Consider the following 22,606-nt stretch of genomic DNA (forward strand, 5'->3'; position numbering starts at 1 on the left):
CCGAACTCTGCTAGACTCCATCCAAACTGCAGTTCCCAACAGATAATCAGCACTCACATCAGCTCTCACTCAGAGAAGAGAGTGCAGCTGCACAACAGGTGTGTTTTTGTGTGTGCGTACAGAGGTGAGTGTCAAGGTAGATTTCTTGTCTCTGGCTCCCCTTCCTTTAAAGACTGCTCTCGAATGCCTCCGGGGTTCACATTAGAGTCAGCAGGATGATGCAAACTCTGTCCAGACTGCCATGTCTGATGGAGGAGATGGCTGCAGCTCATTTAAAACCCCAAAACTTTAAAGAGCATGGCAGGATCAGAGGAGTGTGACGAGACAGAGTTGCCTTTGTTGAAACAAAAAGTGTCTGGAGTGTACGTTTGCAGATTAATGGGGTCCACAAAAAAAGACACATCTTCCTTATTTCTTTCAAGTAAGACAGAAGACACAAGAATGAATGACGTCTCTCTTTTAGGCAGTTCTGAGAGAGTAGTTATTTATTTAATGTGTACTTTCATGCTGTTTGCAAAGCACAAAGTCTGCCACCTCAAAAGTGAAAGAGTCAGACTTTATTCTCTCATCAAATTAAGAGACTTCATGCAGAGAATCAACATTTATTTAACGCATGATCAATTGTTACAGCGCAGCAGAGAAAACAGCACATATTCACACATTCAGCAACACCTCTTGCGTGTGCATTCTCTCCCACTTAACCAAGCATACACATCAAACACTTCAGCTCACACACACATATTCATACACTCCTTTGTAGATCTGATCAAGAAGCTAACGTGATGATTATTTGAATCCTTTGTAGTGTCTGTGTGTATTCAGGCGCCCACATCCACTTATATAACAAGTGAGTACATTCATTTTAACATAATGATCAAACATGTATCCACTATGTAATACGATTCTTTCTCATTACGCTTTGGGTTAACAACCTTTTCTGTCTGCTTGTTCTTGACACAAAAACATGAAAAACAATCATGAAATGGATGAACTTTGGTTGGGCAAGTTGAATCCTTAGGTTTATACTCACTCTCACATAAAGCCTTTGTAGACATGCACTCAGTGTGTTTATTGACTGGTCATTGCAAAAGACTGAAGGATATGGGTGTTCTGTAAATGTTTCTCAAATGTGCAAAATGATCCACTGAAACTCGTTTCTGAGTACATGTTGCTGCACATTTGCTAGTTAAAGCTGCTCGGTGGAGCTTTCTTTATGTCCCTCGCCCGAACGCATTGCGTTTAACTATGAAGTTTAATATTTTTCTGTTTTATACACCACCCTGTGTTGTTTACATCATTGTTAACTAGATGGCCATTCTCTTCTTTGCTGCCTTTGTTGACGCATTGCTACATTTTTGGCTGAAACAAAATGGGGGAGACAGTCACAAAAACATTGCTCCATAGCACCACTAGTGGGCAAAAACTACTCAGTGAACCTTTAATACAGTTATAGAATCATGCTTCATTTTATGCTCCGTTTTAGTTCATCATTAATTAAGTTTCAAAGACAGAAAAAACTAATCTTCATCAGTAGCTTGCTCAGTTGGATGAAAATGTCATACTGAGCTCATGATATTAAGCCTGGCTTTGGGAGGCTATATTATATTCTATTTATATTTCCAAATCATTATAAAATGTCATTCTCCCAATCCGTCTGTTTCCTCAATACTGACAAAATTCAGTGTGAATGTCATTTTGACTACAGTGGAGTGCTGTTGCACCTCTCTAACCCTTTCAATCTCAGCACCCTCACACCTGGTCTGTTCTCATCCAGGTAGTCCAGGGCTGGGTTGTCATAAGCCAGCTGTGCCCTCCTCTGGGTGGACTCTTTCTGCATGATGACAGAGGTCGCCTGTGTTGATACATGCTGATCTTCTTCTTCTTCTTCTTCTTCTCCCTGGCCCTCTTGGTCAGCAGAGCCGCAGCAGACAGTTGCCTTGGTGATGAGCCGGTCGAGCGGTTTAAGAGAGTGCATCCACTTGGGCAAGAAGTCCCAGCTCCGCAGCTTGGTGGGCAGGTGGCGAGGGCTACGGGCCTGCATCACATTTACCATGGTGATGAAGAAGGCCACACCAAAGAAAGGAGCCCCAACGCCAGCCATCACTCGCCAGCCTGCCAGCGAGAGGCCCAGCACCAGCGACGGCAGCAGCAAGAAGCAAAGGAGAAGGTACAAGACTGCAAACCAGCGGTACTTGGCAGTGCGCTCACCCAGGACACGAGCCATCGTTATCGGCAGGCGCATGACGGGAAGAGGATACCACAGCAGAATACCAAAGACATTGAAGAAGAGGTGACACAGAGCAATCTACATGAAATGAGAAGATACAAAGATGCAGTGTGTGAGTGCTGAAGGATGTATTTAACAGTCAGACAGTCAATCCGGAAATGACAGATTGTCCTTGTTTTGACTGTTTTGTTTGAAAGAGAAGATTAACTAACAACTGTTTTCACTGAACATCCAATTATTTGCCTCCAGCTTGTTTATGCATAAATCCATGTTCATAAAAAGACTTTATCATAACCATCTGTAGAGAATGATTGTGCAACTCTTTTTTGTTTGTGTAGAGGAAATATCTCTTCGTTAGTGTTGTCTCACTGTCTGTGTGTACACTGTCCTCTCTGAGAGACATATCATGTAAATATGTATTTTTCCTCAAAGTGAGAGGGTGGTGGTAATGGTGCATTCACTTTATTTCTCTTTTTGCTGTAATTTAGAAATGGCTCTGGCTTACTTGTATGGCAACTGCTAGCTTGTTCCCCGGACTCGCCAGAGCTGCCAGCAGGGCTGTGGCAGTGGTGCCGATGTTGGACCCGAGGGTGAGGGGATAGGCTCGCTCCAGGCTGATCACACCAATACCTGAGGGAGACGACAGAAACATACTGGGTCAGAGGACACAAGGACATTACATAAAGATGGTTAGCCAGGGAATGTAGTGGCTTCTACAGGAGTTGTAAGTGGAATTCCTTGATTGGGATTACATTTCTGAGAAGTTGATAAAAAACTGATCCACTGCTTTTATATAAGAATAAGAAGCAGTATATGACCAAATTAACAAAATAAATGTACTCGGAACACTGTTGAGAGCCATAAAGGTTGTTCGTCAACAAATTTTAAAAAAAATTAGTCAAACTATTTGACTCAAATTACATCTGAGATTAATACAACATAAAATATCATCCGTACTTGGTGATGAACAAAAGCAAATATTACAAAAAGCAACAGAGGAATCATAGAGGATGCAATATCATTTGCCAGATTAGATGAGTAATGAATGAATGAATGAATGGCTGCTTGACAGTAACTGACAACAATAGTAGGATCAATGCTGCAATAGTAACTATTTAGATAAATATACTAAAATAGAGGACCAATGGTGGCAGTAATTTAATTTTTTTTTCAATACCTGATACTATGACATAGTGACAGGAGTGTTAGAAGGGAAGGTAAAACTAAAGTCTAACATAAAATAAACAGCAATATTTAATTAAGTGTATCTGAGGATTGGACATCATCCATGTGTATTGGTCTCTTGCCTTTTAGCTTTTTTTCTAAGCAGCTTAATTACTCCTGTTTCGACTGAGACATGATTCCCATCTCACATTTATCACTGAGTAGCAGGCTGATGACTCAGTCACTGCTGATTTTACATGCTTCATTAAGCCAGTGGCATACAATGCCGGATATGCAACATGTTCTTACAAACCTCACAAGACTCAATCAGTGGAAATAAGCAGGGTCGTGTCCTTATTTGTTCTCATCTATCTGGTAGATTAGCTATTAGCCATGGGGAAATTTATGTTATTATCCTGCTAGTATGAGAAGAAACTCATTTTGATTAGCCATTAAATAAATGACAAGAGCGGTTAGGTAAATTTTTGCTCAATGTACAGTTAACAATTTATCACTGTAGCAGGGAATGTCTGTTCAGAGGTTGTGGTGTTTGAATTTATAACTTGGTGCAAAATTAACAGTGGCCTGGAAACAACAGCCCGGTTTACAAGCTGATAGATTACAGTGGTGATTCTTCCAGGTTTGACTGACGCATGTAAAATGCACATGCTGTTGTTTTCAGTGCCTGACGTTCTCTCTCTTCCTCAACAAACATCACTTTTGTTTGTGTAAAACATGAAATGAGATAATCTAAGTCCACAAACGCAGTGGTTAACCTCAATTGCCAGAAGCAGAGTCCAGACAAGTAACATGACTGATAGCCATCTCTGCACAGTGTTGGCCCACTCAAGGACAAGTTCTGATACTCTGCACAGCTAGAGACCAGTTTAATAAGACATTACAAGAGCCTCCCCGAGGGTCTGCACCAAATGAAACATGATGAGATGAGAAGAAGCTTCACATCAGTCCAACCTTGACTGGGCAGGTGTTGGAATTGCTCCTGGACTATAAACAGAACTTTTTCAAAGATCACCCAACAAAAAGAGGAGAAAATTAACCAAACTGAATGTGTAAGAGTTGTTTTACTTATTTTCTACTTCTGAATCACAAAGAAAAAATTGCAATGACAATCTATAATGTAAAGTGAATGAGTAGAATCTGCTATGAGAATTACAGTTGGCGTTTGAATATGATGTAGAACCTACAACTGTAACACTAAGCAGCCATCAGGCTTCTACCCATAACTGTCAAATGTACCTGATAGTATTTCTATAGAGAGAATAAAGTGCTGGACAACTGCCAGGGATCAAATCGTTGTTTAACATTACTCTCATGTCTCTTATATACTGTAATAACCAAGCGATGCTGCCACACGTTTCACACTCACACTGAGGTGATGACTGCACAAGGTTACATTTATATTATTCTGTACTTTAATGGCCTAGGTGTTTTAAAATGGTTCGGTCTCTTGTAGTCACTGAGGCGGGTGGTGTTCAAGTACAAGAAAAATAGAACAAAGCCAAGATAGTAAAACAAAGCCATGCAGCCGTGCTCTGCTTATGTTGTGTTCATACTGCATGCTATTAACAGCCACGCAAGTGAGACAAGAGTGCAATAACCCTGTAGGTCACCATTCATTTATGAAGTTTTAATTCTAACTGACAGTACAAACAAATCTGTCAAACAAAGAACAAAAAAATAGATTTTGTTAAATATCGCTTGCTAGAAACAAACATTCATCCACTCTCAACTCATTGTGCATGTCTCCACTGAATCTTAAAGTGTTTGTCCACAGTTCTGGTGTTTTGCAGAATACAATCACATGGTTTCCAAGAGAGAAAAAAACATGTGTTTATAATTTTAGTTTTAAAAACTAAAATACTAAATGATATTTATTCAATTTTTTTATGACAGATGTTGGTTTTACATAAAAGTTTGGTGAAAGCAATGTTATTGGATGATATCATATTTCATATGAGTCTACGGGAAGTTAACAAATGGATACATTTTAATAACAAAAAATTACTACATTATGTTAATGTTTACTTATTTGCATCACTCTTAGTGGGGTTATTAACATATTTCTGCATTTTCAGTATCTTGTCTGCTTTTTCTACCTATTCCTCTCATTTGTAATGTATGAGATATGAAGTTGTGCACATAGATTTTCATGCTTTAACTCATTTGATTCTGTTTTTACCTCTGCTTACAATTTATTGTCTCTTCTGGGTCATATATCCTGTACCTGCACATTTCTCACGTTAACATTTTTATCTTGTAAATGTTTTAACTTCATTTTTTACAGAATGTAATATATAATCTCCACCATTTGAGGCTTGAAATTGTTGTAAAAGCATGTTTCACCCACCTACTAGGGGAGTCAGGGCTGAGGTGAAGACAGAGCTACTCTGGACCACAAACGTAACCCCTGCACCCACAAGCATGGCCATGTATCCTGACAGCCACCCACACGGATATGGCAGGTCTGTTGAGAAAAAGGGAGGAGAGATGGGAGTTACCGACCTGTATAAACACATCAATACTTGAATCTTCTTCCTTTGCAGACTGCATCATTCATTCAGTTGCTACATGATAACCTGTGTCAAATCTCCAGCAGCTCAAAAGCATGCCCACCTGTGTTGACGACTTTATGGATGACCTTTGCGACTTGGCCTTTAAGAAGAGAGTTGAGCAGTTTTACCAGAAGCAGCAGACAGGTACAGAGAAGAGCCAGAGAGCCAGCCAGGAGAATCAGGCCCACTGTGAGGTCCGACAGTCCGCTGGACACAAATAAATGTCTACCTGCAGAGTGACAGCACCAACAATCATCAGGAAACCATCCCATATACAAACTATACTGAAAGAAAATGTATACAAGAAAAGCATTGTACACTTCACAAGAGATGGTGTCATATATCAAATATTATTAAGTTTGAACTCACACTTCACTGAAGACTGGGACATGCCATGACTGAATCCACAGTTTTCCCTGCTCACATTGCCAGTGGACTGTAGAAAGAAAGAAAGAAAGAAAGAAAGAAAGAAAGAAAGAAAGAAAGAAAGAAAGAAAGAAAGAAAGAAAGAAAGAAAGAAAGAAAGAAAGAAAGAAGCATCTGTGATGAAATCAGAAATTTGCAACACAGTTCACTGGCAGCAGTGCCATGCTCTATTTGGCGCCAGTGTGGGACACAATGTGTCTACATGTGCAGGAGACAACAGCGCAGGCGGGGCCATTACCATGACAAGGTCAGTCTGGCACCATTCTTTCACCAGGCTCCTGTTCCTCATGTCCTCATTTCCCATGGCGATCCCTGTGATCACACACTTCTCTAGCTGAAGATGAAAAAGAGAAAAAATATCCGCTCATCTTTTAGATTCAGTGAGTCAAAGGAGAGCAGGGTTAGAGTATTCAACCTGCAGTCATTCAGTAACATCCTCCATCACAGCTGTTCAACACACTTAGGAAAACTAACTGACTGTTTGTTAGGCTCCACCCTCTTAGTTACAGTTGCACCACTTAGTTTCAAATAATACCGGCGTCAGATTTGCCACTCAATTAAATTAAAAATGGGCTCTTGATATAGAGACAGAGTTGGAAAAAAAAAAGCAGGCCTCTCATTTTTAGTCAGCAACTGACAACTTTGCAGGCCAAAATGGCAACTGTTTCAAGGTAGCTAATGGGCCTTTTCCACGAAATACATTAAGACTTGCTGATTTGATTTAGCTGCTTTGATTTCAGGTTCCTGGTACGTGCGTGCGTGCCGGCTCACTGTCACTCTCACTTGGAACACTTAACAGAACAGATCCATCATTAGTGCTATTATAAACACCTGCTGCTTACACCGGCTCTAGCTGCCCTTTTTTGGGGGGTTCTAGCTCACTTCTTTTAAAATGAGAATAATGTGAAAGAGGTCTTACATGTAAACATGATATTATGCTTAAAGACTGGAGTTAAAACTGCATGTTGGAGGCAAAAACATATCATCCTCACCAGCGATGATCAATGAAGAAGATTTTAGATTTTAGAAACGACAATGTTCTTGCATTACAGTTTAGAGCTTGTTAGTCCTAGCATTACAGCGACAATAAGTATAAATGCAAGGTCAGATTACCCTGACCAGTTGCTTAATTTTGTTTTATTACAACTGAATAAGCTTTTAGGAGGATATCTAACCAAAGTAATAGAGAAATGCAACACTATCTCCGGTTACATTGTTAGGGTTTCTTCGTGTAAACTTCTCCAAATTCAATAAAGAGCAGGTTAAAGTTAGCTTAGAGTGTGTAGCATCCAGGACCTGCCTCTATAGTGGGGGGAAATGCTACACAGTGGACATGCAAGTTGTTTACAGTTTTTTTTTATAACTTTACCCATCACCCACAAACTAATGTAATCTGCTAATTGGCACGTAAAGTCACTCAGTTACTTCTGTAGGCAGTAAGCTAGATAGCAGGATTTGTTAATGATTGCGCCATACTTACAACTGACAAATACAATATTTTTTTGTCCATTCTGTGCACTTGTGCTCTTGTGTTTTCTGTTTTCAAAAATAGGCAAATAAAACCCATCATCCTCGAAACTCTTCAAATGCATATGCATCGCTCTTACTACAGAAATCCAGAGATTGACAGTCCCGCCATAGTTACAGTTACTTAACTATAATTGGACCATTTGTTTGGGGGAGGAGTTTCGCAAATGGTCAGTTACAAAAATATATATTATTGGCTGATTTACCTGTATGATGAGCTTGGTGACTGGTTCAGTGATGGCCTTGAGCATCTCAGGCGCTTCCTCTCCTGGTTGAAGCTTGAAGCTGGTGACCAACAGGTGCGACAGCCGGGCCATTAGGCCACTCGCCACCTCCAGCGGCAGCAGAACCAACACCGACAGCCAGTTGTAGCAGTCGTGGATTGTTGCCCCAGCAAAGGCACTGCAGTGGGTCAAAATCATTTTCCTTGTTGTCTAAGGTCAGCCATCAGCATGATCAACTACTCAAAATGATTGCTTGTTAATCTGCTTTTCATGGCTCAACTTTTTGGGATGTAATGACTCTTTTAGTTTTGACTCAGTGTGTGAGTATATTATGAAAGTTTAATCAATTATATTAGTTTACCAGACACAGATTAAACAACATGCCATCTGTTCAGTGGTGTGAGATCAACGTGGTTTGGAGCCATTATTGTCACTGTTGTAGAAATTAGGCTCAAACGGAGGCTGAAGCAAAGAGGCAGCAAACAGCTGCTAATGCTCTCCCTTCACCCCTCACCCCTCCTCTGTTTTGTCCTATTTCAGCACTTTTCCCTTCATTCCTCCATCTCCCCACTTATCCTCTTCACTTTTCCATTTCAATTTCTTCTTCCCTGCTCTTCAGCTTTCCCCTCCACTCATCCTTTGCCTTGCCACTGTTCTTCACTCACCGTTGAAACTCGGTCCTCTCTGCTGCTTGCATCATGGCCACTATGGTGTTCGTGACTGAAGTCCCAATATTGGACCCCATGATGATTGGAATAGCCGACCTCACCTCAAGCACTATTGGGTGAGACCACGTAAAACGGTACATCTTAGGTTAAAGTAATCACTCTTAAAACTATAGAGTTAAGAAAAAACATTATAAATGGCTAAATGTCCACATTCATTGAATGGTAATGACCTTCCTCGTAGCACTTATTGCATTCGTATTAGTTGTTGCACTTACTGTATTCGTATCAGTTCGCTGCACTTATTGAATTCATATTTGTTTACTGCACTTATCCTATTCGTAGTAGTTTGTAGCACTTATTATATTCGTATTAGTCTGTTGCAATTATTGTTTTCGTAGTAATTTGCCTCTGCACTATACTTTTGCTCTGGTTTATGCTTTAAGATGCTTGTTTAAGAAAGGAGATGCACTTATGACTTCTGGTGACTAGTAGTTCTCTTGAATACCTATGTTGAATACACTTCCTGTAAGTCGCTTTGGATAAAAGCATCTGCTAAATGACTGTAATGTAATGTAATGTAATGTAATGCATTACGCACATAAGAATAAGACAATAAGACATTTCTGACTTTTCTGACCTTTCTGCAATTCAGAATGCAACAAGAGTTTTAAAGGGGATTAAAGGGGGATTGTTATCTGCAGTTGAGTGGAAGCAGCTTAGCCCTCACAGGGGTTCATAGTTGAGGATGCCTTTAATGATGGTGACCCCACAGGACACGTTCGTGCATTAAATGCATCTCCTTTTCTTTTTGATAATAACCTATATTCTTTCTCCTGGCTCTTTTTACAGAAAGGATTTAGAATCACAGCAGCAGCTCCTGCATACTGATATCATTCACTTTAACCACAGTAATGAAAGAGGGGAGACCTCGGAGGCTCCGCTCATTAGAAACAGACAGGTCATAACCTCACCATGTAATGGTCTTATGAGGCATGATAAACTGTAGCCTTAGATGTTGGGAGATTACAGGGTGTGAAATGGTGTGATTTCATTATCTCTGATCCCAGTCCAACCTGCTCGATTACAATAATTCTTTGATGTTTTAAAAAAATAGCCACTGCAGCTCTACAATCTCAAAATGGCAATTTCAGATCAGTAAATCAGTCAGTGTAAGGTAATAATCACACATTAGAAAGATTCAATTCTGCCTCATTAATTTAGTCATTTTAATTAAATGCGAAGGATAATGCTGATTATATTTTTCTTATTGTCAAAAAGATCCCATGGAAAGACACAAAACGATAATAAATGTATTCCACTGAGCATTTTCTGTGTAGCTAACGCCTATAGCTTATTATGTGCCCAGACCTCCATTGTTTGACCACCAAAAACTATTAAAAACAAATGAACATGGGAACATTTTGAGTCACTCCCACATACACTAGCTGAAAATAGTCCCCAACAAATGCTCAATTTACCCCCCTTTGAGTAATGGTTGCCTAAAACTACAGTGTCCAACTGTTTGAGGAAATTATTTTGCCTTTATACTATATGGAACACAGATTATGTTGTTGGTACCAGTGAATGTACTTGGAGCTGAGAACCAGACAAGAAGTTGCAAAGTATTGAGAAATTGACTATCACATCTTGAGGTCTTGGTTTTGGCCGTTGTACTTCTGCTTGTTTACTCCTGACTGATGGAGAACACTATTACATGTGTATATATACATACCTAAATCGTCTGCTGACCTAGTAAACATTTATCTGCCAACATTTATGTATTTAACCAAAGCTATTTTCACTGATTTGATCCGTAATGCTAAGAAGCAAATCAAGAATAATAATTTACTGTGTCCTCCATAGAGAACACAGCAGGAGAGAAAACTGAGATTATAAATTGCCACACATGCAACATGGGAGTCTTTTCTGTATGTATTGCTATGTTACAGTTTTCTTAGTTTACTGTTATATGTTATATGTATGCCAAATAATAGCCTCGAGAAACAGACAACATATACCTCTGAATAAATGAGGCACCAACCTGGGCAAAAAATGTCCAGGTTGGACAAAATTTAAAACCTAAAATAACTTGTTTTGTACGGTGCATGGCCCTGGCACATTTACACACACTTTTATGCTCCTACTCACATCCAGAGGCCACCAGACTGACGATAATGGAGGTGGAGGTGGATGAGCTCTGGACCAGCACCGTAACCAAGATCCCCACCACCAGCCCTGCCACAGGGTTAGACAGCACTGCATTGTCCTGGAAAATGTCCCCTGCCACTTTACCTGGTTAAATATGCCGCCCATATACACACAGGGACACAAACAAAACAAAAAATGCTGGTCTCAGATATGACACAATTGCCAAGAGCAATGTTAAACAAAATTCCAACTTACTGTTCAGAGAGGTCACTAGATGAAGCCTTGTGGTAAATTATACAGCAGAGCCCCGGTAGGACAGTGTGAACTGTTCTGCAGTGACTCACTTATTCGACAAACATCAACAGGCTGAGTCACTATCAACCGGCTAAGGGGGGCAGAGATGGTTATTGTACTCACCCCCAGCTAACTGGAAGGCAGAGCTCAGCGTGTCCAAGGAGCAAACAAAGAGGAACAAGAGGATGAGGAGGAGAGGGATCTTGGATAGACTGATAAGGAGCTGCCCTGTCTTGTTCCAACTCACTCCTGTGGTCTGCGGAGAGCTATCTGTTGAAAACAACAACAAAAACCAGGGTGATGTTTTAGCTTAAGAACATGCCCTACAGTAAAGTACAAAGTTATCAAAAATATATCACATATAACACACAACTGTGGCACGTTTCTAGCCTTCACTTCACACTGTTTTTCCCATTCTTATGATTTGTTCTGGATGAGAGGGATGGCCTCAGTAAGCTATCTCGCATACTGTATAGAGAGCAAAGCCATCTGACAGACTACATTACCCATATGCAGCCAAATGCTGCTGAGTGACAGCAGGACTTAGCCTTTGTTTCCCAGACGCATGATCCCACTGGCCTGTGTGTCTTTGAGCATGTCCTTATCTAATGAGCATGTGGTTTGGCTTCTGCTGGTGTTATTTGCCTTTTTTTCCAAAGAGATCAGACCTGCAGCCAACAAAGGTGGTGCAAAATTCTCCTCCGAACTCCGATCTTGTACCTTTCTGTTTGGGGAGTTTGTCTGTCTCCCTGATTGCTGTTTTGCTGGGTGGTTGATTGGTGTTTTGGTTGTGGCCCTCAAAGCTGCTGGAGAGGTCAAGAGTGGAGCCGATGCCAGACTCTCTGTCCTCCTCCTGCGGGAGTTTGGGCTGTGAGGAGAGCTGAGTGCCGTGCATCCTCAGCCCACCTCATAAAGAAAAACAAAGAGTATGCACTTAGGTAGGGAAGATCAGCTTTGAAGCATTTCAAAGACAAAAAAACCCCAGAATGATGGGAATTAAAGACTATAAGTTACCATTGTAGTGGATCCCAGTGCTCCGTCCAGAAGACACTATAGTAATAGGTCGAGAGGACATGGTGCTTTGAATGCTGTGTGGAGACATGGAGTTAATTAAAACCACAGGTTGAAACCGTTGTAGAGGGAACACATGTGAGTGTTAATTTGTTTATCAGCCAGCTGCAGCCGTAACAAGAAGGCAAAGGAGATGAACATGTCTGTATGTGAGCCCATCTCTCACCACGCTACTCAGATCAACAGACAAGCAGTTAGAAGGGAACAAAAGCGGCCCAAAATGTAATTGGGCAGCTGTCTGTCTGTTTTGAGGTCAAACCTCACGCTTAAACTACATACACCGCGAGGCATCGTCTCGCCTCTTATCAAATGAACGCCTTGTCAGAATCAATAAGGAAACATCGGTTTCCATGTTACTTGTCTTGTCCTCAATTTCCTGCAGCTGCAAGTCAGCTCTTAAAGGGTCTCTCCACTGTCTATAGTGAAGCAAATCCCTTCAAATATTTTTTTCACGCTCTCCGTTTAAAGAGAACGTTTTTTTTTTTTTTTTAACCCCTTTTCATGTCAGCCACTTTGCCATATTATCGGGAACTCCAGTGTAGGAGGGAGTACTAATGTGTCTCTGTAAAGAAAAGAGGATGGAAGTGAGTTAAGTAATTACAGGAGTCGAAATTGCAGTAATTGCAGCCGCTGCATCATTCTCATTCTGTGTAGCATCCTCCTGCAGGTTCTGATGTGCAGAGAGGCCCTGATCGCATATGTATGTATGTGAGAGTGAGACAAGTTCCATAGATTGCAGCTGAATATACTTTAGCATTTATAGCGTCGACTGAATGTTATCTTTTAATCTACCTGCCCCAACGCTCATATATTTGCCAGTCTGCTGCTCTCACTGTTCCTCTCTGTTTCTGTATTTTTTGTGAGCTTGCCTTTGATTCACTTTGGCTCACATATTTGCTCTAAGCTGTTTGTTGAGCCAAAATCTTTCTACTTGAGATTTACTTTAGTAACAGTTGTCAGTGAGTGATGGCTGACCCGCCAACATTCTCTAAAAGATGTATGAGCTGTTGGTCCCTTTTAGATAAAATGCCAGATTTCAAATAAAAAGAATGAATTATGAATTACAAATAATACCAGAAAGCTTCAGTATTGATGGACTAATAAAGGATTATCTTATCTTATCTTACAAAGTCACTTCACATACATATTTGGTATTGATATATATGCAGTAAAGTATCTTACCTTGTCTGAAACAGTTAGGTGTTGTGTGTGACCCCCTGGAAAGGAAAGCATCAAACTGAAGTGTAAACAGCTTTAAATAAGGGACGTGGTTACTCCTCATCTCTTGTCGATTAACTTACCATCGCTGTTAATCAATAACACAGAGACATGACTTAATGATGCACGGTTTGGGAAAGCACGTCGTTTATTAGGTGATGAATGATGTTTGTTCAACCAGCTATTTTTCCCCCTGACTTGGGGCCAGATAAAGAATTCAAGATGAAGAGGACTGTTTGGTGTGATTGATGATCATCCTTGTTGTTGGAGGTTCTTCTAGTCTCATGTGTAGGAGCAGGAGAAATCTGACACCTAGTGGTCAAAGTTGGGAGAAAAGTATCATTTCTGCACCAGCTTCTCAAGTCCGCTCATATTTTTTCACACAGCTGTTTTCATCACATACTGGAGTTTGGCACAGATTAAAGCCAGGGTATTAAATTATCATTTCTTGCATGAGATAAGTCTGTGGAAGTATTTCAAACACGTTGAGTATAATCTGCATCCTTTTTTTTTTTTACTTTTCCAGGTCTTAAGATCAAACATGTCGTGATTGGAAATGAACTATCATGATATTTTCGTAGATCCTCTTAACAAACACACACCTACACACATTTACTTGCACACCCCATTACTCACAGGCAAGGTCCTCCTCACCACGGGAGAACACCGTGATTGCCCGAGTAAATTGTTAACAATTAGACCAGCTACAGTTCTGTCACATCAGCAGTGCTCTCAACCAAATCTGCTGACCTCAGACTTGCATCCATGAACTCAGAGGAGCAGAACTTAATAACCCACTAGCCTAGAGTTACACTTTGCTATTAGAGCTGGGAGCCAGAGAGAGAGAGAGAGAGAGAGAGAGAGAGAGAGAGAGAGAGAGAGATAACAGCTCTGTTGTTGTGCAGGCAGCTGGAACAGAGCCAAGGCTGCTGCTGTCAATGGTGGTGAGGGGGATAAATCCTTGAGATGTGGTGCTGCATTAAGCAGTGGAAAAGAGACGCAGAGATGTAGATGCACATATGGACACACACATGGCTAAATCTCTGGAGCGGATCCAGAGCTCTTTGGTACACCCCCCTCCCCCCCGATGCTGTTAATCCCCTCTACAGATGTGCAAGTCACAGGGAGGTTGCTGCCCAGCCTGGGGATGAAGCAAACAGAGGCCACCGGGTCGTCATACACCATCCTGCCACTCAGAGCACCTGCCAATCAATGAGCAGTAGGTGCACGCTGTTAGTCCTCCTCAGCTCCCCAGTGGCTGCGTTATCCTGTTTTAATCTTACACTGAGGGATACATGATGCTTTTAGTGAGCTTGCAGCCTTTAATCTGAGTGAAGGGAATCACAGAAACATATATTATATCTAGACATATGTCAGGTGATACATGGACATCCACATGCTGTGTCTGATTTTGAAGATATCTTTGTTGAGAGCAGTGTGGAGGCAATGCATCAATCATAGATATGCGCTGAATTTAGACTTTAGCACACGAAAGTTTGCCGTTGACATGAAAAACTGAACCTTAAACTGTGGCCACATATTTGGCCTAAACACAAGCTCTCCAGGCTCGGTGAAAAAGACGTAGTTTGGAGTACAGTAGAAACATTTAGTTATTAGTCAATCTACAGAAAAAACTGTTGCCATAATAATCAATTAATCTTTTAAGTACTTTTTTAAAGAAAAAGTCATAGTTTTGTCTCCTGAATTTCAGGTCGGTTAAAGCTATATAGTGTAAAGGTTATTGCCAAAATAATTGGGAAACCCAAGATGTAGCCATTACATGTCTGTGTTGCTTTTATGTTTTAGTGACCTAAAGGCAATTTCCCCTCTGGAGGGATACAAAGTCATTAAATTGTATGTTGTTGTACTATAATTTAATCATTTCTGTCAATGTAATGATAGAATAGCATCTCAGTTGTTAACCAATTGTTTATCTAGGATTTGTTTGTGGAATGTATTTTCAACCAAAGAACATCTTAGCTGAAGGATGTTTTAAATACTCACCTGTTTTATCTCTCCGTTGATACAGTGTCTGCCGCTCAAAAATGGGAATACCTCCAAACAGCTGCTGTTTTGGTTTAACTCTTATAAAGTTATCGAAAAGAGACTCTTCACCGATTAGGTACGGTTATGTGCACACATATGATAACACACAAAACCCAAGCAGATGTGAGTCAGCAGTTGGACCCTTCACAGCCGTCACTCCTCAAGATACTCAATAGTCACGGCTGTGTTTTGAACATACAGTAGTACCTCAGTGCAGCATCAGATGTTAGATGGGAACGAGAGTAGAGTTAAGACAGATACAGTCAACAGCATCACTTTATTGTCAATACACATTCAGTGTGGTATGTATACGACACTCACAGTACCATGAAACAGCATCATCACAGGTTTACAAGTGATTGTTTCAGTGTGTGTGTGTGTGTGTGTGTGTGTGTGTGTGTGTGTGTGTGTGTGTGTGTGTGTGTTCAATTTACCATGTTTTGAAAAGTTTATTTCCACCAATCATAAATTAATTGCTTGTGTGTTTTCTAATCTAGTTCACAAATATCTTGAATCATATTTTGTATGTTTCCCTGTGTATATTTGTTCTTTTTATGCATGTTAAGTGATGATCTTGTAACTTGATGGCTTAAGTCTAATGTCCTTCCGTTCGTCACTTCAGCTCCTCGGTGGAGGACGAGGGAGTGTCAGAGCCATCAGGACACTCCTGAAAAACAGGGAGGCACATGGAAAAATACACTCCAGCTCAACTGCATTTCCATAAAATATATCTTGTGTTTTAAACAGTGACATAGAAATAAATGAATAACAGCACTCTTTTAAGTATTGTAATACAGTGCTCGATTGTTACGAAGTACATTTACTTTTGAGTGTGGTACATGAGTACAGATTTAATATTTCCCTTTCATTAAACTTTTTACTTCTACTCCATTACTTCTTAGAGGTAAACATTTCACTTTTTATTCCAATACATTTGTCTGACAGCTCTTAAATTTTTTATCTTTGTGATAAACAGAAGGATGAAGTGTTGTTTTGTGAGTTGAGAAAAGGGAAAATGCATCGTCATAAAGCTGAAAACAGCGCTGTTTTTTTTAATAAAGAAAGAATGACTTTTAAGATCTTTGTGGCTCTCACAGAACTGCGACGCTGGAAACATAGGATGATCTTATAGAATATGACACACTGCTGGGGATTAAACTATCCAACAATTTATAAAAGGAGTTAAAATTAGCTCAACCTTAAACATCTACAGCAGTAAAATGCAGCACACACAATGATATTAATCCAGAAACATCATATATCATAGTAAAACACTGACAGGGAACATTTTACTGCACAATGAAGTGAAGTATTTTCACAGTGGGGTATTAGTATTTTTACTTAAAGGATCTGAATATTTCTTCGGATCAAAATAAATACAAATAAAAACATGTGTGCACAGCTCACCTTCACTTTTTCCAGCTCTGGTCTGCCCGGGAGTGATTTTTGTGAGGATAAGGACTGTAAAGTGAGACAGAGGAGTATCATTAGACTCTATGAGTTTAAAGTATGCAAGGTATGAATGTCAAATTGTTTCTAACCTTCTTTGTCTGTTGCATCTCCTCTGTGGATTTGGATCTGTTCTTCATGTGCTTCTGAGGAGATGTGGTGGTGGTGGTGGTGGTAGGACACTAGAGACAGAGACAAAATATTGGAGTCATTCTGGCTCTGTCTAAAATGATCCTTCCTCTCTATCAGGCTTCACTCACCTCATTCGCCTTCTGTTCCATGACTAGTTTGAAGATTTTTCTCAGGAGAGGTTCAGTGCTGATTAGAGGATATCCTTTGGAACACCGTGGTTGTACAACTGGAAGAAAGAGAAGGAAGAACAAGAGGAACTTTACATGTCATGTGGTTGCAAGACATTTAATTAAATGTAAACAAAAAGCTAAACTGATCCCTGATCTTGTCAGCTCAAAAATCTGCAGTTCTGAACTCTTTTCACTAGATGGCGACTCTGATTCAGGGATCAAATGCTGTTCACACTTCTCTGATTTGAATGTTTTGTTGAGTAATTTTCCTCAGGCGTTTTACCTTTGACTTTGGCACTAATTGTCTCACTGAAACGTCAAACACCGCTGCTCCCATTATTGCTTCTCATTTTGTTTTGTACAGACAGGAACAGAATAATTGTTTCAACTTGAGTTGTTTTGAGTTTTTTGTCTTTATCCTACCGTCAGAAACTCTAACTAAAGGTTTTAAATAAAGGTGAGTCCTGTAACAGTAGAAATGCTCCATGGTCTGCCTACATTTTAATTTTTACTAATCAACAAATTAGATAAAATGAGATTAACAAAAGTAAAGAGTTCCTCCAATAACCAGAGATGCAGATTAAAAACTTTAAGAAACATAATGTGTATATACAAAGGGAGGAAGAAGAGTCCCATTTGAAAGGAGATAGAGCCGGAAATATATCAACACCAGTCGGAGTCATGCAGGACAAAAAAAGATTTCAGCACAACTAAAAGGCCACAATGATTACCAACCAACAGTCACAGCCAGATCCACAGCTGGTGTCAGGAGCCCTGGTGGCCAAGGACAAAACACCTCTGGGTCTGGGTCCATTTTCTTAAGACAGCTTTTCATACACCAACGATCTCAGTGGTGCCTGTCAAAGTCTGGGTCTGTCTGACATCTGACCAGTTAGATCAGATCAATCAAAATACTTCCTGGCATGCAGAGTGAATGGGTGGTTTACTGATTTCCTATTCTGCTGAGGCCTTTAGATGGTGGAGAGACACCAGGGTAAGATATTGGAGAGTTTTGAAGGCGTTGTTCACTGACATTGCTCAATATAAAGCAAAACAAATATGGAAAATAAAAACAACGGCCGACCTACTTGGTGTTTCTGGCACAACAGCTGAGCTCTAAAGGATGTTGCTGAAAGCTTCAGAAACACCAAGTTACTCGACCTTGTCCTTGTGCAGACCTCAAGATTATTGTTACATGTTCAGGTTTTCCTAAAACTTTTCTATTTTCAAATATTTTTCTTTTGGCAATAACAGTTTGGCATTTGTTTAATGGTTGTTAACATATATTTTAGCATTATTACCTACTATAGTACAGTGACTTCAGAGAAAGTTAAGGCCCCTGATGTCAAGGATAATATCCTTAAAGGCAGAACGAGTCCGATTTGTCCATCATTGTTTGTAAAAACAACATTCAAAGTTGTCTCCGTCTCCCCGGCTCAGTCAACAAGCCAGCGAGTTTAGCATCTTTAGTCTAATATTTGTGTCCAGACAGGATAATTTGGCAAAGCTTCTGACTCAGACAACACCGATTACAGTGTCAACCAGGGCAGAAGAGAGCTGCAGAGGAGGAGAGGCCATGGAGTGACAGCTGGAGGCAGAGAGAGGGGCAGAGAAACGCTCAGAAACATCCTGAGCACAGCAAAATAGAAAAAAAAAGAGAAAATACAGGCAGAGGGGAAGGGTCTCAGTTGATAGAAACACCGTCACACACTTCTAGTGGGTCATAAGTGATTATTGAGAGGGGTTATTTTTGTACTCTTTTGTAGTCTGTACATATTTTTCTTTTTTTTTTGAACAATGTTTCTAATTGTGCCTTTTCATTTTTGTCTTGGACATAACGTATTCATGACTAAAAAAACATTTTTAAATCTTGTGGTTTGATCAGATTTGATTGACACATCCTGATTGCCCATTTCTTACCAAGCCCCACGCACTTCAAATCAGTGAGAAGAGCAGAGAGAAAAAACTAAAATGTGGAAATCTTGCAGCTGAAACAATTCAAAATGTTCCAACTTTGGCATAAAATTGTGTGTTCATAGTTCACCCATCATCAAGCTTATTGAGACACTAGTTTTTCAGGCCCTTTAAAGCAAGTTATCATGGGGTTGATGATACAATTGTGTCTTCCTGGAAAGTATGTTTATAATCTTGCTTCGCTCAAGGTCAAGCCTGGCACGACAAAAACGTCCACAGAGCAATAATAAAATGATACGTAGAAAGTCCCCTCCTGATACAACTGAACTGACAGAGACTCTTCTACCACCGTGAACTTTAGTTGAGCTTTCTGCTCTACAGGAAGCATTCAGCCCAAGGCTCATGAAGAATGAATGGGAGCTGATCTACAGGAGCTCATTCACCCACTGTGAAGGCTGACGTCAGCGCCACATTAAATGTTTTAGGAACCCCATTAGAAAGTCCCACTTGGACTGTAATATGTGATATTCAACAATGTCTACCTGCTACTGAACAATCTGAACTAGAGGGACTGAGCCAGTGAAGTGTTCCCAGCTTGTGTTCCCAGCTTCTTTCATACATCAGGCCTATTATGCACATGCGTGTTGGTTCAGTTGGCTCACCCAGGGGCATGCAAGTACTGTTGAACTCCATGCACCTACTCTAAAACGTGCATTAGGCTACAGCCCTTTGAGGGATAGAGGAGGATTATATCAGCCTTGATGGCAGGGCATGCATTCAGCGAGCCCTTAGTGTGCTCTCTGACCAGCTCACCGAAGGACATGACCTTAATGAGTACGATGCTTGCCTAACCCCGTCTCTCCCCATGCTTTCCTCTGCCACTGTCTGTCCGTCTTTGGTTGGACGAGGAATTCCTCCTTTGTAGACGAGTCAAAGGGATGAAGGAGCGCATAGGCTGGACTGAAGTGCGTTTTCATTTGTAGCCGAGCTAGAAAAGCCCTGCAGCTGTGAGAAATACTTCTCCATCGATTAGTCCACATGAGCAAGCTAACAACAGCCAAGGTGACACATCCGAAGACACTACGCCTCTTTGTGGTTTGCATACAAAAAATGCGTACAACTGAAAAAAAAAATTACATGGACATGGGCATTCACACACATACACACACAAAAGCAACGCCTGGACAATTGTCTTAAAAGCTATTTTAAAACTTGTTCTGCTAGGACGGGCAAATAGAATAATGTGCCTCGCAGTCTTTTTTTCACCCGTTTCCTCCTTGTATCATCACCATGACTGAGAAACTGCAAAAATAAATCTGAGGTAGCAAAGTTTAATAGAACTAATTAGCCTTTACAGCACATAATGAAATGCTGATGTGAGGATCTGCATTACGTAAGAAGAAAAATCAGTTCTTAAGATTTGAATCCATAACACCAGCAGAGACCAAGATTGTTGGGTCAACACTAATTAACTCCCCAACTGAGAAGCACTACATGAAGTTCTGGAGCTTCATCTCAGTGTGTGTAAAAGAGTTTCACAAGAACAGAAACGATTTCAAAGAGAACATCTACAGCATCACTCCTGTTGTCTTCTTGAAAGGTCGGCCCAAATGACACAATCGCTTCTGATTGTATCTGCAGCTCGGGGTCATCACCGTCCATTCATTCCTTAGCAACAATTACAGAAAAAGATCCTTTCAGCTTTGGAGGTGAGTGATAAACACCTTGGAGTTTCCACTCCTTTGAGTCAACTAATACCCATAATTCAAGTTCAGGAGGTGGAATTGAAGCCTGGCCTGAAATTGCCGCCTCGCCACATCTGTGCAATTGAACATGCTAATCACAGAAGATCACCTGCTCAGGATATGTGTAGTTATAGAGGACGTTATCGGACATGCATGAACACAGAGGGTGTTGGGGCAACAAGGTGAGCATGGGGACAGTAGCTTCACCGGCAGAGGAGAGCACATTAAGATGGCTCACAGAGCCAAGGACATAATGTCCTGTAATTGATGATGATGATGGGTTGTCTGTTCAGCCTCGCTCAGGTGCGAGACAGACACACACACACTCACCCCAACTCCCCCCAGCTGGATGCATTTAGTGAATAGTCGACCAACACAGCTGCTCCCAGCCTGATTCACAGCTTGACCATGTTTATCTCACCTGATAACAGAGTCAGTGCTAATGAATCCACTATCGTTTTCATTTTTAACACACTGAACACAGAGCCGGTCCTTCACCAGCTGAGCAGAATCTCTTTCAGTGCACAGTAATGTAAAGCATTTATCTGATGGATGGGGTTGGTTTTAAACCACTTATGCATTCCTCTGCAGGACTCTCAAAGGCACAGTGAGTATCATTCAGAACTCCCATTAGCAAAGGCTTGAGTTCAGAAAATAAACACTTCCCAGATACATAAAACCTGTTTGTTATCCATCCCAATGCAGATTAACGAAAGCACCAAACAAAAACAGAGATAGGAGAAAACATTGGCACGAAAATGTGAGCTTTTCTATGATTGAGGAGATGAATAGGTTTATCTCAAGACAGCATAAGACGTTTAATCGAGCAAAGAAATGCACTGAGTGACAGACAGGATGAGAGGATGAATGATGGGAGTGAGAAAGGGCAGGCGGACACATCCAATGAAACTACAAGCACAACGATCACCCCAAAAAAAGAGATTAGTCAAATGCCTGGGGGAAATTCAGACACTCACCTCTTTTTCTCCCTTCTTCCTTCTCTCAGTACAGACGTGCAGTGGAGTAGGTGGCACTCCTCATCTCACTGCTGCTATGGTGTCTGTGTGTGAGAGCACTCCCCTTTCTGCCCATTCATAGCTCCGCCGACGCACCACTCATGCATGGACACACACACACACGGACACACACACACAAATAACGCCAGGTGTGCCAATCATGTATGCTAATGTTTTCAGCCTGGCAGACAGAAGCTGTGGGTGAGACAAACGGGTATCATTTACTGCACATTATTGCTTTCTTGCACTGCACTGTTCACAGTCACAGGTTTATTACCTCAGGGACAATCCCATCAAGGTGGGCAAATGAGATGCTTCCCAACCCCATATGGTCACATAATGCAATATGCATGCTGCTGACATCATCTATGTGGCTGAATATATCTATGACTCATTTTTTTTGTAACCCATATAATAGCCAAATTCAACCCATAATAATCCTCCCGGGCTCCTCAACTGGAAAACACCTTCCAGCAACAAGTCTGTAGTCAGACGAAGCAAGTGATTGGCTACAAACCTTCATAAAGAGCCAATCACAGCGCTGCAACGATCAGCCGTCAGTGTGCAAAAATGACATAATTACATTAATTTAGA

The 22,606-nt window shown here is 40.8% G+C and overlaps 1 protein-coding gene and 1 long non-coding RNA gene across 2 annotated transcripts; both read right to left on the minus strand.

Annotated features, from left to right (window-relative positions):
* Positions 1–473: 473 nt before the first annotated feature.
* LOC129089848 (sodium-dependent phosphate transport protein 2A-like) lies at positions 474–13,577 on the minus strand. Its single transcript, XM_054597229.1, has 13 exons — positions 13,505–13,577; positions 12,266–12,339; positions 11,972–12,157; positions 11,375–11,521; positions 10,958–11,101; positions 8,807–8,918; positions 8,124–8,319; positions 6,629–6,724; positions 6,334–6,400; positions 6,026–6,193; positions 5,760–5,876; positions 2,733–2,857; positions 474–2,305 (listed from the first exon to the last, which is right to left on the minus strand). Exons 2-13 carry the CDS (start codon positions 12,324–12,326, stop codon positions 1,700–1,702), a joined length of 2,025 nt encoding a protein of 674 aa, XP_054453204.1. The 5' UTR covers positions 12,327–12,339; positions 13,505–13,577; the 3' UTR covers positions 474–1,699.
* A 2,314-nt stretch (positions 13,578–15,891) lies between these two features.
* LOC129090513 (uncharacterized) lies at positions 15,892–22,053 on the minus strand. Its single transcript, XR_008531193.1, has 5 exons — positions 21,974–22,053; positions 17,296–17,393; positions 17,128–17,217; positions 16,994–17,047; positions 15,892–16,253 (listed from the first exon to the last, which is right to left on the minus strand). It is a non-coding gene; the product is annotated as an uncharacterized LOC129090513 (long non-coding RNA).
* Between the last annotated feature and the right edge of the window lie 553 nt (positions 22,054–22,606).

This window comes from Anoplopoma fimbria, chromosome 4 (genome assembly GCF_027596085.1).
Source record: "Anoplopoma fimbria isolate UVic2021 breed Golden Eagle Sablefish chromosome 4, Afim_UVic_2022, whole genome shotgun sequence".
Classification (NCBI taxonomy): domain Eukaryota; kingdom Metazoa; phylum Chordata; class Actinopteri; order Perciformes; family Anoplopomatidae; genus Anoplopoma; species Anoplopoma fimbria.

Coding starts and splice junctions, on each gene's coding strand:
- LOC129089848 (XM_054597229.1), bottom strand. CDS start 12,326: ATGTCCTCTCGACCTATTACTATAGTGTCTTCTGGACGGAGCACTGGG. Junction 11,102..11,374: donor TGCCTTCCAGTTAGCTGGGG/GTGAGTACAATA, acceptor ATATTTAACCAG/GTAAAGTGGCAGGGGACATT. Junction 6,401..6,628: donor GCCAGACTGACCTTGTCATG/GTAATGGCCCCG, acceptor TTCTTTCTACAG/TCCACTGGCAATGTGAGCAG.